The 15,511-nt window shown below is 43.0% G+C and overlaps 1 protein-coding gene across 1 annotated transcript in view; it reads right to left on the reverse strand.

Moving 5' to 3' along the window:
- Positions 1-4,586, reverse strand: part of TXNRD1 (thioredoxin reductase 1) — a 36,169-nt gene extending 31,583 nt beyond the window's left edge. The window contains exon 1 of the mRNA XM_069002972.1: positions 4,404-4,586. Within this exon, the coding sequence (XP_068859073.1) occupies positions 4,404-4,482 (79 nt within the window). The 5' untranslated portion in view covers positions 4,483-4,586. The remainder of the gene's footprint in view (positions 1-4,403) is intronic.
- Between the last annotated feature and the right edge of the window lie 10,925 nt (positions 4,587-15,511).

Below are 15,511 nucleotides of genomic sequence, written 5' to 3' on the forward strand. Positions count from 1 at the left end.
ATTTCCGTGAAGTGCTTGCTTTGTGTCAGGCTGTGCAAACAACAGAGGAGATAAGGAAGTTAAGAGTTTCCTTCCCACCATACTGGGGATGCAGTGCCAGGACACAGGAGAGGTGACCGTGTCAAACAGCATTTTCTTCCCTGAGCATCTCACTCAACACACAAAACAGGCAACTTTGCTAGAACAGAAGATAAAATGAGATGGTATCTTCGTTCACTTGGTAAAACCAGTTCATTAGCAGATTCTTAAGAATAGCTAGGACTACACTAGACTAAGCCACTACTATTTTCTATGGAAATAAAAGTATTTGCATGCTCTACTTACTTCCTCTCTTTGCATTTGTATCTCTTTTATGCAAATGACAGTGCTGGGTCAGATAGGGTTGCAACAGCCAAAAATTAGGGGGGGGGGGGGGGGGGGGGTGTCACACAATTCCGTAGAGTTTACCATAAATGAATCCCATTACATACTCAATACTACAAGGCAGAAAGAGTACATATAGGAAAGGCAATATGCTAAGGAAAGCAACAGCTGTGAACTTTTTGGAAGAAAACCAGTAGGTAAAACCAAACCGAAGATAAGGAAAAAGAGAGGGCATCAGATATAACCAGGCAAGTTAGGGGATGGTTCTGCAAGGAAGACCTACAACGTGACACCACGTTCCAGAAAGGAAGTTACTTAAAAGTGTGAACGAGGAAAAAAATGAACAAGCAATGGAAAAAAAAAATACAGGAAATACATGAGTTGAGCTATAAACTGGAAGGCAGCTGCATGACAACAGGCAGGTATCAAAAAACAGGTATCAAAAGCAGGGGAGGTGTTGTAGATAAAGCATTCTCAGGAGATAGCAGTGGTAAAGAAAAATGAGAATAAGTTACAAATTCAGTATACTAAGTAAGCCATAGCACACAATTTTATCTGGTATTTGGTTTGTTTTCTACAAGCACAATCAAAACAGAAACAAGACGCCCTACCAAAGGATGACTGAAATGGGCTTAATGGAGGAACAACCATCAAACAGGAACAAGCAGTGGAGTTTCATCTCCACAGTTTTGAAAACAGAGAAAGCATAAAGATAGACTGCAAAAAGGAGATAAATGCCACACACTGTTGAGGGCCAAGCACCATTTCTGTTAATAGCAGAAATCAAAAGGGTGGCATAATTATTAACAAGGGTAGAGGAAGTACATGGACATCCATTAAGCCACATCCAGGATTTGAGTCCACTCTACTTTTCTGCACAAATAGTGCCATGACACATCTGTTATTGTCACCTGAGCAACTGACATGTAAATTATATGGTCAACACATTTCCAGGAAATACTGCAAAAGTAAAAATATTTGGGGCCTCATTACTCAGACACTGACCACATGTAAATGTCAACACAATCACCATTGGTGTTTGTAATCCAGCACAGAACTAGGACCACCAAAGTGGATCCCCTGTTACTCCATCTCACGGTTATGCTGCATTCAGAGGCTCTCATATTAGCCCTAAAAATGAGGAACAATTATATTAAAACTACTTTGTTAACTCACTTTGTAGAATCCAACCTAAATTTGATTCCCAGTCTACTTTCCAGGCCCACCAGTGATCATGTCCTGAGTGCCCAGTCCTGACAGAAGCTGAGCAGCCTCAACTTAAAACTAAGTCAAAACAAACTAAAACACAGCCACTCATAATATTCAACTCTGACAGTCTGGGATGAAAAAAGGCAGCAGTTGATGTAATAACCAGGTAGAGTCCCACAGAAACAAATAACATGCTTTATAAAGCAAAAGCTACAACCCAGGCTATCTTAATTCTGAGATGTGTAAGTTTAGACTCTTATGGTACAGCTTTTAATTTTGTCCTTAATCCGTTCTGCAGTAAAATGCCTGTTTATAATACAGAAAACTAGGTGTGGAGATAATTTAACAAAAAAAATCAGGAAAAGAACTCTCTTCTGAGTTACTTCCAATTTTCATACCTTTACATCCACAAAATGTCATAAATACTGCACATGCAAAATCCAATTGTTGAAGTAAACTGAATGCTATTTGAAGACTGATAACAACCTTTTTGAAAGTACTAACTAAGGACAAGGGAATGTATTTAAGAGCTTTGTTATGCAAACTATATATAAGCACCTCATCTTAATATTTTTACTTATTCCTGTGCTAGGTACCTTTTTTTTTTGCCAGTTTTGTTCATTCCCAGCTTGCTACTGCTTTTTTTTTTAAACATTTTTAGATCTTACAGTGAATTAATAACTGAATTTATTATTGCCATTGATAAAAATATGGAAGGGTGGGAAAAAATCCAGAGAACAAATAAGAAATTCTTACAGCTATCAACAGCCCAATTGCTTTTTCCTACTACAAACATAAGTTTAAATATACTTTGTCCAAGGGACGTATATAGATATTAAAACAACTCTACTGCTTGGTATGACCTACTATAGAAAAGGGTTAATTTTAGATTGTTCATGTTTTAGAGTCAGTTAAACAACGAGTAATTAGCTTATTTGGATTATGTTTCCATTTTAATGTAAATTATGTATCTCTACTCGTAAATTTTCTGTAATTTTTTTTTTTGCTTCAATCTCCTATTTAAGTTCTTCAACAGCACTTACAACTCCCCTCATCTCTTGTCCTTGATGGACACTAAAAATTTGATGCCTTCCTTTGGGAAATGGACACTGGGTTTCAGATAATAATTTACCCATATGCAACTATTCCAGAAGCAAAGCTGCCTTGATGCTGAAATATAAACTTTGTCCCACAGTTTAAACCAGCCTTCCTGGAGAATGACTTTAAGATGCTGCCAGAGTCGTAGAATAGGCAACAGGGAGCAGTAACATCTTAAATTGAAAAAGCAAAGATACAGCAGAGCATACAAACCAAAGCCCAAACAACATGTTCTTTTAAGTATTTAGCCTAAATGAGTCAGCTTCACAAGGCTGAAAAAGCTCATTAAGATGCAGGTTTCATCTCTGAGTTTATGCCAGCAGATATATGGTTGGCCAGAGAAACCAGGTTTGGGTATAACTCCAGAGCAGTTCACTCTGCCCCAGACTCTGTGCTACCACACCTGTGCAGCCTTCAGTATCTGATTTAAAACTAAATTATAAGGTGGTAGTGGCATCATTAGGTAAGGGAACTGCTGTCAGGTCACAGCACTGTCCTGAAACTACAAGGACAGCTGGACTCTCTAGACAGTGGTATGAGAGCTTTCTTTTTTTTATTATTTTCTTCCCCATTCCTTCTGCTTAGGATCAAGGAACATCCAGTGCTTCCAATGCTCAGACTGGAGGAGTTTATGTTGGTATAATTGAAAGATACTAAGCAATATGGAGCCATAACAATAAGCCTATTTCAAGAATTTTAACTGTTACAAACCTCATCTTTGTATTTGCCAGCTCCTGCTGTGCCTTATGCAAATTCTTACTGCACAGGCATCTTTATTTTTTGTTTGCCAAAGTTCTGACAATTTCCAGCCTGCATAATAAGACTTAAGATATCATATAACACCTTAAAGCTCCCAAGGTGGTTTTCTGTCAATGTTCTCAAATTATTGCATGTACAAGAACATCTTTTAAAACAGTCTCCTTTCCCAAGGATTTGGTAGAGCTGAAGACACTCCAACAGTAGTACATGCTCAGTGAAGTACTACATCCTAAGAGTGCCTTTTCATTTAGGCAGAACTGCTGCTCAGCACCAGATGTAAGCATAGGTTCATTTTCAGGCGTTCATTACTTCGAGCCCATTATTTACCTCCTCTCATTGGGTTTCCTAGACCTGGTGAGAGCACGGTTAATGCTGTGCCCAAGGAGGATCTCAGGCTGACTGCGACGAGCTACAGAGCAGTCAGCTGAAACACAAATATCCCCACTCTGTCGTGGGAAGATGCCTCAATCCTGGTAGGCAGAAATCATCTCCAGGGACCAGAGGGCCACTCAACTCCTACCTAACTCCAAATCGTGTTCCTAACTCCAAACCCTGTTCGCTCCTCAGCACAGACATCCTTCAGGCCACGCTGTGGCACGTCCCAGGGCCGGGGTCCCACACCCCGCATCGCCCTGCGCTGCCGTGAGCGGGACGATGCGCACAGCCTGCCCAAGGATGTCACTGAGGGGACAGCCGGGCGGCAGAGGCCGTGCTTGGGAACAGGTAACCCAAAGCAAAGCGGGGACCCACGGGCACCCTGCTGAAGGCACAGCAGAGCTGTTCTGCAGCGCGGTACCCCCGCGGGCCGCCCGGCCGCCAGCACCGAAGGGGGTCCCAACTCCGCCTTCCCGGGTGTTTCACCGGGACACCGGAGCCGGTCCCTTCGGCCGCCCGCCCGCCCGCCCTGCTCGGAGCCCACCAGGTGCGGAGCGCTGCCAGGCAGGTGCTGTCCGCCGGCAGCCGCTGCTGCCTACCTGCTGGGCGCCGCCGCTCCAGGGGCGCGCTGCCGGGCGCCTGCCGCACCGCCTGGCTCTTCCGCAGGGTGCTGCCCATGGCGCGGGCCGGACGGGACAGGCTGCGCTGGGACGGGACGGGACGGGGTGGAATGTGACGGATGGGGAGGACGGGCCGGGCCCCGATGACCGCGCAGCTCCGCGGCCGCGCAGCCGCCCCCCCCCCCCCCCGCGGCGGCGCCCCCTGGCGGCGGCGGCCCCTTCCCTCCGCCCCCGGCGCCCGGTCGCGGCCCGGTCGCGATGGCGACGGACGCGGGCGGACACTGCCCGGGGCTGCCGCGGCCCCTGGCGGCGGCCGGCCGGGCCCGGCCCCTGCGCTCCCCAGCGAGCCCTTCCTCCTGCGGGCTGTGCGGCGGTGGCGAGATACGGGCATTCATGAGGTGTTCTGCTAGTGGTTTCCCCCTCATAATTAATGGTTCATGCTGAGGAATACACATAAAAGACACTGTGAGCGGAAGGTTACCTGCGTGAGGCTGATCGCGCTGCTCCCGGCTGGGCTTGGGGCATTATTTGCCACCTTTGCCTTACAGTGCTGCCGAGGCTGCGGCCCCATTGTGGTGGCTTTCACACGTATATGTGCCAAGAGGAGCATCTGCCAAGGACTGCTGGAATCAGCTGAGAAGCCAGGGCAAGATGAAAGCCGTAACCCTATAAACTACCACCGAACCTGCACACAAACATCTGCTGTTACCGGTCAATTTGAGCTTTCTTCACTCTCTTAGTGGTTTGACCCTGGCTGGATGCCAGGCACCCACCAAAGCCCTTCTATCACTCCCTTCCACAAGTGGACAGAGGAGAGAAAATGTGAGGGTTCATGGGTTGAGATAAGGTCTGGGAGAGATCACTCAGCAAATATTGTCACAGACAAAACAAACTCGAATTGGGGATATTAATTGAATGTATTACTAACAAAGAGCAGGATAATGAGCAGTCAAATGAATCTTAAAAGCACCTTCCCCCCAGCCCTCCCTCCTTCCCAGCTCTGCCTCCTCTCCCCCAGCAGCACAAGGAAACGGGAATGGGGGTTACAATCAGTTCATCCCAGGGAGAAGAGTCTTTCCCCTACTCCAGCATGGGGTCTCTCCCACGAGAGACAGTTCAGTATGAACTTCTGCAGTGTGAGTTCATCCCACGGGCAACAGTTCTCCATGAACTGCTGCAATGTGGGTCACTCTTCCACAGGGTGCAGTCCTTCAGGCACAGCCTGCTCCAACCTGGGTCCCTCACAGGGTCACAAGTCCCACCAGAAAACCTGCTCCAGTGTGGGTTCCTCTCTCCACAGGTTTGCAGGTCCCTGCCTGGAGCCTGCTCCAGCAGGGGTTTTCCAAGGGTTCACAGCTCTGTCTGGGGCATCTGCTCTGGTGTGGGTCTCCTCCATGGGCTGCAGGTGGATCTCTGCATCCCTATGGACTTCCGTGGGTTGCAGGGGGACAGCCTGTTTCACCATGGGCTGTGCCACGGCCTGCAGAGGAATCTCAGCTCCAGCCCCAGAAGCACCTCCTTCTCCACTGACCTTGGTGTCTCCAGAGTTATTCCTCTCATATGTTCTTACCCTTTTCTCCAGCTGCAATTACAGCTGTGCAATAACTTGTCTTCCCTTTTTAAAGGGAAAGCTTCTGGCATCTTCTCACAGAGGCCATCCTTGAAAATCACCCCCTCTACCAAAACTAGGTCACACAAACCCAACACAATACCTCATGTGGAAAGAAACACGTTACACCAAATAAGGCAATTTATCTGACCATTATTCTTGCTGACAGCAAACAATGACATTTGTTTTAAAGATTCTAAAAAGTTGCAAACCGAACCATTGATGGTTTTGTTGGATGGGTCTTCTTTTCAGTTGCACTGATTGACTGCTGGGCTCTGTGGCTGAGCGAGTGTGAAGGACGCTGTGACATCAACACATGGCAATGAAATGAATGTTGTAGACTGAGGAATTCTTAGTCTTAGTGACCACTGGGTTACTCTGTTGCCCTGCATAAGTCCTAAGTGTCCCCCAGTGTACAGTGTGTCACATCTACTTCAGTACTCTGCCGCAAAAGTAATAGAGTGGCAACAAAGGATCAAAAGGAAGGGAAGAAAGAGAACCGGATAATAACTTTGAGTCTTGATGTTAAGAGGCATTGCCTCCCTGTCCCTAGGTTTTTTCTCAGAGGACTTCAGCAATGCCTGTTTGTATTCCTGTATTACTCTTTTACTCGGCAGTGGTATCTCCAGTTTCAAACACAGAAAAAAATACAACTAAAATTAAGACCGTGAAGTGGAAAAAAGTTTCTGAACTTAGGAGAATGACCACTATGATTTTAGAAGTTATGTCTTCAATCTAGCTATCTGTAACAGCAAAAATTATTACAATAATGAGGATAACAATTGTTGCAGGCATTAATGGATTATTATGGCTTCAGAAATATAGTTATTAAAATAATTTGCTGAACAAGCTTAGGAAAGGAATTCTATTCCACCAAACCCCATCTCAATATTTTCATTCATTGAGGACTACCAGCTGGCAATTCAGCCAATTTGAGAAAAATCAAATTTAAAAAACCACCTTGGAGTCCTGTTACTTATTCACAGTGTTTCATTTTGCTTATTATTTTGAAATTATCTTCTAATCACATTTCCTTTCATTAAGAAAAAGGTCTTACCTTGCTGCAGTGAAGATCCACTAAAGCAGCGCCAAAAATTAAATTCTGCATTTGAGATGTTTCATAAAACCAGTGCATACAAAAATCAGAATTATCCAGTGTCACTTATAATCAAGGAGTCTCACTGTGGAACAGAATCTTGATGCTGCACCCAAAGACTAGCATGCATTTTCACCTTCTTTACCCCACTCCTCCCAACCAGTTGCTTCTTCCTGCAGTGTTACTGGCCCACATCACCTCTTACACCAGTTGTTACAACCGCCTCACAAACATTCCCTTGAGGCCACTCAAAGTACAGCTAGAGAATTTATGTTCCTTAACTCTTATTTTAGTCAGACTACTTCTGATCTTGGCCTCTTAAAAGATAATTCCTTTATTTTTTTTTTCCACAGGCTTCATGCTCTCTCCCAAATCACAGGTTGCAATCAACTCCAAGATCCTATTAAACTCTTTCTTTTTGGCTGATTTGCTTTTATTATCTTGTCAGATCATCCTCCCTCCAGTTTTACCTACTTCATTATGTGCTTCCCCACAAAAGTCTTTTGTTTCCTCTCATGGTATTCCATAAGTTAAGTATTTTTTTCTGGGCAGATCCAAAAAGTATCTGCCCTCTTTCTATTAAAATTTTGTCTAGAAATTACTTTTAATGAGGCTTAAGAAAAGCTGAGTACATTAGTTTATATTTTAATTTATTCTTAGTTGACTGAACTGCACACATATATGAGGTCCAGTGCTGAATCCCTGTAATATAAGCAGAATATGATGACAAGAAGAATGGAAAGCAGAAGGAAAAGGATGGGAAAAAAATGCAGCATATTCCAGTTATTAATAATGTGATCTGATGCCTTTTCCATATGTGACATAAATTTTTGTCAGTTTTTACCTTTCTCTCACTATGTAGAATCTTTGGGAGAAAGACTGTATCTTCTCCCCAAGTGTTTAGAAAACACTTGATATTTCAATTTCTACTGCTGTCATCCTCATAAACGATCTTTATGCTGTCCTTTTCCAGTAGGAAGGACATGCATACGAGAGTAGAATCTTACAGTTGAAAGACACCCTGGATCCTGTAGTATCTCCCTGACACAGACACCAACTCAAACCCCTCTTGAGAGTCAGAGGTAAGTCTGTGTACTGAAATTATTGGGAGACAGAAATCCTATTTCAGTTTGGTACCAAAGCAGGGATTTAAATCTGCTTTGGGTAGTACCAAGCAACAGGACAAGAAGCAACAGACAGAAACTGATGCACACGAAGTTCTGCCTGCACTTGAGGAAGAACTTCTTTACCATGTGACTGAGCACTGGATCAGGTTGCCCAGAGAGGTTGTGGAGTCTCCCTCACTGGAGATATTCCAGGACCATTTGGACACAATCCTGTGCTATGTGGTCCAGGATGAAGATATTCCAGAACTGTCTGGACAGAATCCTGTGCCATGTGCTCCAGGATGACTGCATAAGCTTCCAGTGCTGGTGTTAAGAGGTAAGCTGTGATAAATTAAATTAATGTGTAAAAAGTCTATAAAATATTTGAACACTAATAAAAACAGTAATTACCTTAAGAAATTAACTGATAATCTTCTTTATAAAGACAAAATGTAAGGTGTTTTACTCTGTCTTGAAATCTCATAAAGAAATATGCTGGATTTGGTTGAGGTAAAGTTAATTTTCTTCACAGTGGCTAGTATGGGGCTATGTTTTGCTATTTGCTAATTACAGCAAATATATTTGGTGCATGATTGCTGCTGAAGAACCCTGTGACAGAGCTACGATTATCTAAATGGTGCATCAATGGGACCAGTCCTTCAGTTGTTTCTGATATAATTGATTTCCAGCTCCCTGTTGACTATTATAACAGTCATCATTAAAATAGTATTAGAATTTTTGTTCCCACAAAAATTTCTAAATATTCCCTCTACATATTGACAGGGAGGAAGGCTGTTTCAATAAATGAAGAGCCCGCAGTGCCACCTTCTTATAAAGTATGGAATTCTTGGTGTTGAATGCAAAATCAGCTAAATACTAGCATTATTCAAGCTGACACAGTCCTTGCATTTTCAGAATATTAATTTATTTGAAATACCACGGGTCATTTTTGCAAGCTTAGATTAATTTTCTTACCTTGAGATCTAACCTCAGAGTCTGGCCTCTTGTATAAGCTCTGGATCTAAGCTCCTTCTGTAGTCAACAGAGAAAGTCATGTCCAGGTGTTAACTCATCCTTCTGAAGAAAGGCACTTCTAAGGAGTGACCCTATCTCTAGCCCTTAGTCTGGACAAGTTCAAGAGAAAAGAATTTCAGCTTTCATGTTTAAGTTGACAGAAGACATCTATGTCTCTGCCTACACTGCAAATGTGATGGTGTCAGTCAGTATGCTAGTGACAGTTCAGGGGCACAGCTGAGATGCTCCCTGTGTGACAGATTCTAAGAGAACAGTTTTATTTTCATCGTGCTGCTGACAGAATGGTAATGTACACAAGCCTTTGAAGCAGTGAAGTTTAGGGTCCCTAAACTACATTTCTACATATGTAGTTTATAGGTCCATATCTACAGGATGGAAACTACAAACACTGACAAATGCCACAGCCTCTGGAAACCTCAGGAAAGTCCTGAATTCCTCCATCCATCCTGGGTTTGGCTGAGATTGAGTTAATTTTCTCTCTAGTAGCTGGCACAGTGCTTTGTTTTGGATTTAGTGTGAGAATAATGTTGATAATATATTGATGTTTAGTTGTTACTAAGTTGTGTTTACTCTAAATCAAGGACTTTCCATCTTCCCAAGCTCTGCCATTAAGCAGGGGCACGAGAAGCTGGGGGAAGCACATAGCCAGGACAGCTGACCCAAGCTTGCCAAAGGGATAATCCATACCATAGAATGTTATGTTTAGTAAATAAACTAAGGGGAGTTTGTCCAGGAGCTGTCGATGACTGTTTGGAGTCAGGCTTGGCATTGGTTGGTGGGTGGTGTGCAACTGTGTTGTGCATCACTTGGTTCTCTGGAGTTTTATTCCTCTGTCTCCTTTTCTTTACTACTAGTAGTAGCAGTATCATACCATTTTATTTTAATCATTAAATTGTTCTTATCTCAATGCATGAGGTTTACTTTTTTGTTCATATTCTCCTGCTGGCTGAGGTGAGGGGGACTGAGGGAACAACTGTGTGGAACTTGCTGGCTGGGGTTAAACCATGGCACGTGCCAAGCAAACCCAAGTGATCAAACCTGTTACAGTTGTGCAATTCAACCACATGGACACAATGGGAACACATGGGCTTTATGAAAGTAAAGTTTCATGGTACAGAGAAAAACTTAGTTCTGTAGCCCACTAGAGCTCCTGTTCTGTAACTCCACTATGTCAATACTGACAGCCTCAGGGCTTTCGTAACTAACTCTGTCATCAGAACCAGGCTGGGCAAAAGTCCACATTTCCTCACTTCCCATCTTCACCTGACCTGCCTTCTTTGCTCCCTCTGCAGTACCCAAAACAGAGCTGTAATGGAACCCAGCTTTCCCACCCCTGGGAGATGTAGGGTTTCACTGCATAGCCATTAAGCAGCAGCTTGTCCTCTTGCACAGTAGAACTAACTAAGACATCTTTCACCACACTTGTACTACTGAGAAATTTCAATCCTACATGTAGCTGGTAATAGGGAGAAAATCTAAAACATAACCACAGGATGCAGCTGAATGCTGATGATATCAAGCAAATCCATGTGAATGACCCTTGCAAATGTGTAATAAATTTAGTTATGAAAAGTTAAATTAAAATTTTACCAGAGCTACTTAGCTTTTCCATTTTATACTTTATATTACTTGTCATAAGGTTTGAAAAAGCTAAATGACTTCAACCTTTGCTATTTAAAATGCGCATTGATTTTTTTTCTCTCCTGTGTTTTGAAAAGAGCCAAAACCAATGCTAATGGTTTTATCCAGGAGGTTGTGATGGCACAGTTGCAAAGTGAGCTCTTCTCAGATTCCATCCCAAAACTGTGTCATTCCCTTTTTGCAAACAAAGCAGTGGAGATATTGTTATAGTTTCACCTCCACCTGTTGCTGTATTACTCATGGACAATTTAGAAGCTTCTTCCAAGATCTCTCCTAGTCCTTCAAGTGGTTCTGTCGTGCATGTGTACTTTGAAGTTCTTATTGCTCATGTGGAATGTCTATACTTGATGTTTTAGACATGTCTTAACATATAAATTACCTGATTACAAGTCAGTTCTGTTCCAGTTACATTTCAAAGGGATTGCTGCCAGCCAGATTTAACCCCACTGGGCTGAGATTAACTAGCAAAGCTAAACTCCAAGCTGTATCTTTGCATCTGTTTGCTTGACTACCCATTGCACTGGTGAAAAGAGTTTTCTTTTCTCTAAAGGAACAAGATTTAGGCATTAGGTACAGCCTAGCTGTCTCAGCTCCCCCAACAAATTTTGAAACATTGGTCAATTTTAATCAAATTTACTTACGTCTCCTGCTTTCCCAGTATCTAAGCCATTCACAGGTCAGCTCAAGATAGGAAAATAATATTGCTACTGATTCAGCAGATGGGGAATTGAGGCACAATATTATTAAAATTCAGACTTTCATAGGGATTTATGCACCCCTCCATTGAGACCTGATGGCTTGGATTTACAGCAATTTGCCCAAGGTCATACAAGAAGCATGCAGCAGGCCTGGGAATTGTATCCAAGCTTGCACCTTGCTCTTTGGACCATACTTCCTAAATGGGATGTAGTAATTTCAGAATTGCACCTGCCCAGCCCCCTCTTTGGCTGGATACCAGTCTGCTGTGAGTAAACACATCCTTTGGTCCTCATGGCATGAGCATCAAAGCTGGCTACTCTTCTAGCTCTGCCTCTCAGGGGCGCTGTCACAGTGCAGACCCTGTACATGTCTCTCCTTCAGAGCTGTGGGATCTCACAGCACAAAGGCCACCTGAGCACCCAGTTCCTTCTATATGTAGTAGAAATGTTACTGTTAAAGGGGGAATACTATCTAAAAGGATGGCACACTTAGATAGCTAAAGAATTTTTCAACACAGCAGCAAGCTACTGATCCTTAGGAAAAGAAAATGTCTTGAACTTCATTGAATTCCATCTGGTCTCATCCCACTCTGACTTGGTCAATTACCTGTAGATAATTTCTTCTGGGTTTCCACATTCCATCTTTTTCAGATAGCATTGCTTAGCTCTGTAGCAGCTTCAAGTATCTTTTATTTAGGATTGTCTAATACAAATAAGAACACTCTGATCTACAAAAACAAACAGACAAGATAATGAACATTAGAAAGATCACTATTAACAATGAATATCAGTTCCTGAATATCAGTTCCTGAAGCACCATGGACCTCACAGTTTGATGAGAGACCTATTTCCAGCCTGTTACACTAAGAATCTCACAGTTTTGAGAACTTTGGAGAATGTTAGATGAACAACTCACCCACCCTCCATCCAGTGCTCTTTCTACAAAAATTGGAATTTCTTATTTCAAACACATATTTTGCCAAATGACAGAGTCCACAGCACAAGTAAGGCACATTCTGGAACAAACTGATATATCTGTCCTGATTTAAAGAAGCATACTTGCTTACCTTAGCTAACACCTACTAAATGGAACAGAAGATATCTGAAGATTTTGATTTCCTCACTGCAAATTTCAGGCACAAAATGACAATCTCAGGAAATAGATCATGGCCTCACAAAATACGGAGTTTGAGAATATACTTAGCATAGGAACAAAATAACAAACCAAGTGAAGACTGAGTGACAAGTGTGTGACAGAAATTGTCACTAACGGAGGAACACAAAATAAAATGTATGTAAATGGGAATGCTGGCTTGGATTCCCTGGCTCCAGCTGGCTGACAAGTTTAACCAATGAGTGCTGTTCTGTCACCAGCAGCAGTGAACGCTTGTTGCCACTATGCTGTCCTAAAGAAAAGTGCTGAGTAGAAGTGGATAAGGAGCTTTTCCATCAACACAACATTGATAAATACCAGTAAAAACACCACAGGAGAAACAATATTTTCATTTCAAGTTTGAAAAAAATACAGTAGAAAGATTTGAGAGCTGTGTTTTCAAGGAGATTCAAAATACTGACTAGTGGCTCAAAAAAGGGCACTGTCTGCTGTGTGCCCTGAAATACCTGCACACTGGTCAGCGTTCATCTTTCTACTCACTTGTGAAATTAAGGGCTGGCATGACAAAATCCACCCAAAGATCTTAAGAGTGCACAGCAAGATTAATAATGTATTGTCATGGTATTGCACTTAGTGAACACAGATAAAGGTGTTAGTGAAAATAGATAAAGGGGAAAATGCATCCCCTAAGGTCCCAAACTTAGTGAATGTTCTTGCATTACTTAACATCTTCTGGGCATTTAAAAAAAAAATTACTAATTACTGCTCATAGTACCCATGAGGCAGGATTAAGGTGCATATAGCATTTGCAGTAAAAACCCATGGCCATGCAAAATTCTTCTCGCTTGATGTTTCAGTTTAAACTCAATACAATCCAAATACATGGACATTTTGAGTGAATCTAAATCTTTATGACATATCAAAACACATGAAACTAATGTTGTTATGTGAAACCATGTGGAAATGTGTAACGTTTATTGAGTTCTGGTTTATGCAAATCCCAATACCAGAAGAGAGCAAGGAGAGGAGTGTACTGTATTTATCAGATATTAACCAGAAGAGGATGCTAGCAGAAGCTATTGTGAAATGTGAGTTTTATACTAGTTTAGCTAAAATACACAAGACTCTCAAATAGTGAAGAATTACTACAGGTTATTAAGAATTGCACAAAACAAAAATATCCTTATTACCTCCATTGTGGAGATTGCACAAACATGTATTGGTGGCAGATATCTGGAATGTCTTTGGCTGCCTTCACCTAGAAAAAAAATCCCTCTTTCTTGTTCTAGTGATTGGAGGGACTGGTGGATTATGAAGTGTTTCATATAAATGCTTCACAGGAGAGGTTTATAAATCTCAATGGAGAAGTCAGTCCAACTAATATCTTCACTCCGCAGCCCGTATTTCTTCAGAACAAAGCCTAAAAGTGGAAGAAAAATGTTCTCTTTAAGCCCTGTATCACCAGGGGGAGATGATCCTTTCTAGTTTGCAGTGAAATTTTACTTTTTTAGAGGGAAGGGGTAACACAGATTCACAGATCCCCTCACCCAAGGTTCTGTTCCACCAAATGGTTGGTTGGACCTGTGTTCCATGAGCCATCCTCCTCCTTCATCAAACTCCTCTTCTTCATCAGCCTCTTCTTTCTCAGGCTGCGCAAAATGTAGGAAGTCACTGGGGGATGGAACCTGTACTTGCTGACTTTGGCGGGGGAAGACATGCAGACAATCAATGTGATTGATAAAGCAAGCTTCGTTTATTGGCAATACAGAGGCACTTATATAGTATGAGTGTACATGCTTGTCAGTTCTGGATTGGTTTAAGCTTATAAAAGCACATCCTTACTTCTATATAATTGGCTTAGATAAAAGACTACATTTGGCAAGCTTCTATTATTTATGTTTTGACTTGAGAAATCAAAGTTCTCCCTCCCTTCTCATGGTCAATACATCTTATCAGCACAGCACTGTACCTCCTTAAAACTCCCTTTTTGTTCTCAGGCTTGTTTCTCATGCAGGCATTTTCTCATGCAGGCCTTTCCTCATGCAGGCCTTTGCTTGTACAGCTCTTTTATTGATCTGTACCTTTCGGCTTTATCAATGATCCATGTCCCTGATCCTCTAACCATTCTTCAACACCCTGTTCTCCTCTCAGCTGGTGGATCTTGATGCAGGTGTAGGACAGGTTGGAATAGAGCTGAGGAACCTTCACGATAATGGTGCCCGCCTTGCTGACAACAGACACCGGCTGCTGAGGTGACAGGGGGTGAGGCCAGTGGGACACAGCTGGCCACTCTCTCCCGGCCCCACCTCCCAGGGCAACAAGGACGACTGGGGGACTGGAGCATCTCTCTTATGAGAAAAGGCTGGAGGAGTTGGGCCTGTCCAGCCTTGAGAAGAGATGACTGAGAGGGGACCTCATCAATGTCCATCAGTATCTGGAGGGACAGTGTCCGAGGATGAAGCCAGGCTTTTTTTGGTGGTAACAAGCAATAGGACAAGAGACAACGGGGAGAATCTGATGCACAGGAAGTTCCACCTGAACATGAGGAAGAACTTCTTTACTGTGCAGTGACCACACACTGGAACAGGTTGCCCAGCGAGAGAGTGTGGAGTCTCCCTCACTGGAGGTATTCCAGAACCGCCTGGATGCAATCCTGTGCCTTGTGCTCTAGGATGACCCTTCTTGAGCAGGGAGGTCGGACCAGCCGACACAGTGTGGTCCCTTCCAACCTGACCCATTTGTGATTCTGCGAGACCGAGGCCCCAGGGAAGAGCTGCCCCTGGTGAGA

This window comes from Aphelocoma coerulescens, chromosome 1A (genome assembly GCF_041296385.1).
Source record: "Aphelocoma coerulescens isolate FSJ_1873_10779 chromosome 1A, UR_Acoe_1.0, whole genome shotgun sequence".
NCBI classification, from domain to species: Eukaryota; Metazoa; Chordata; class Aves; order Passeriformes; family Corvidae; genus Aphelocoma; species Aphelocoma coerulescens.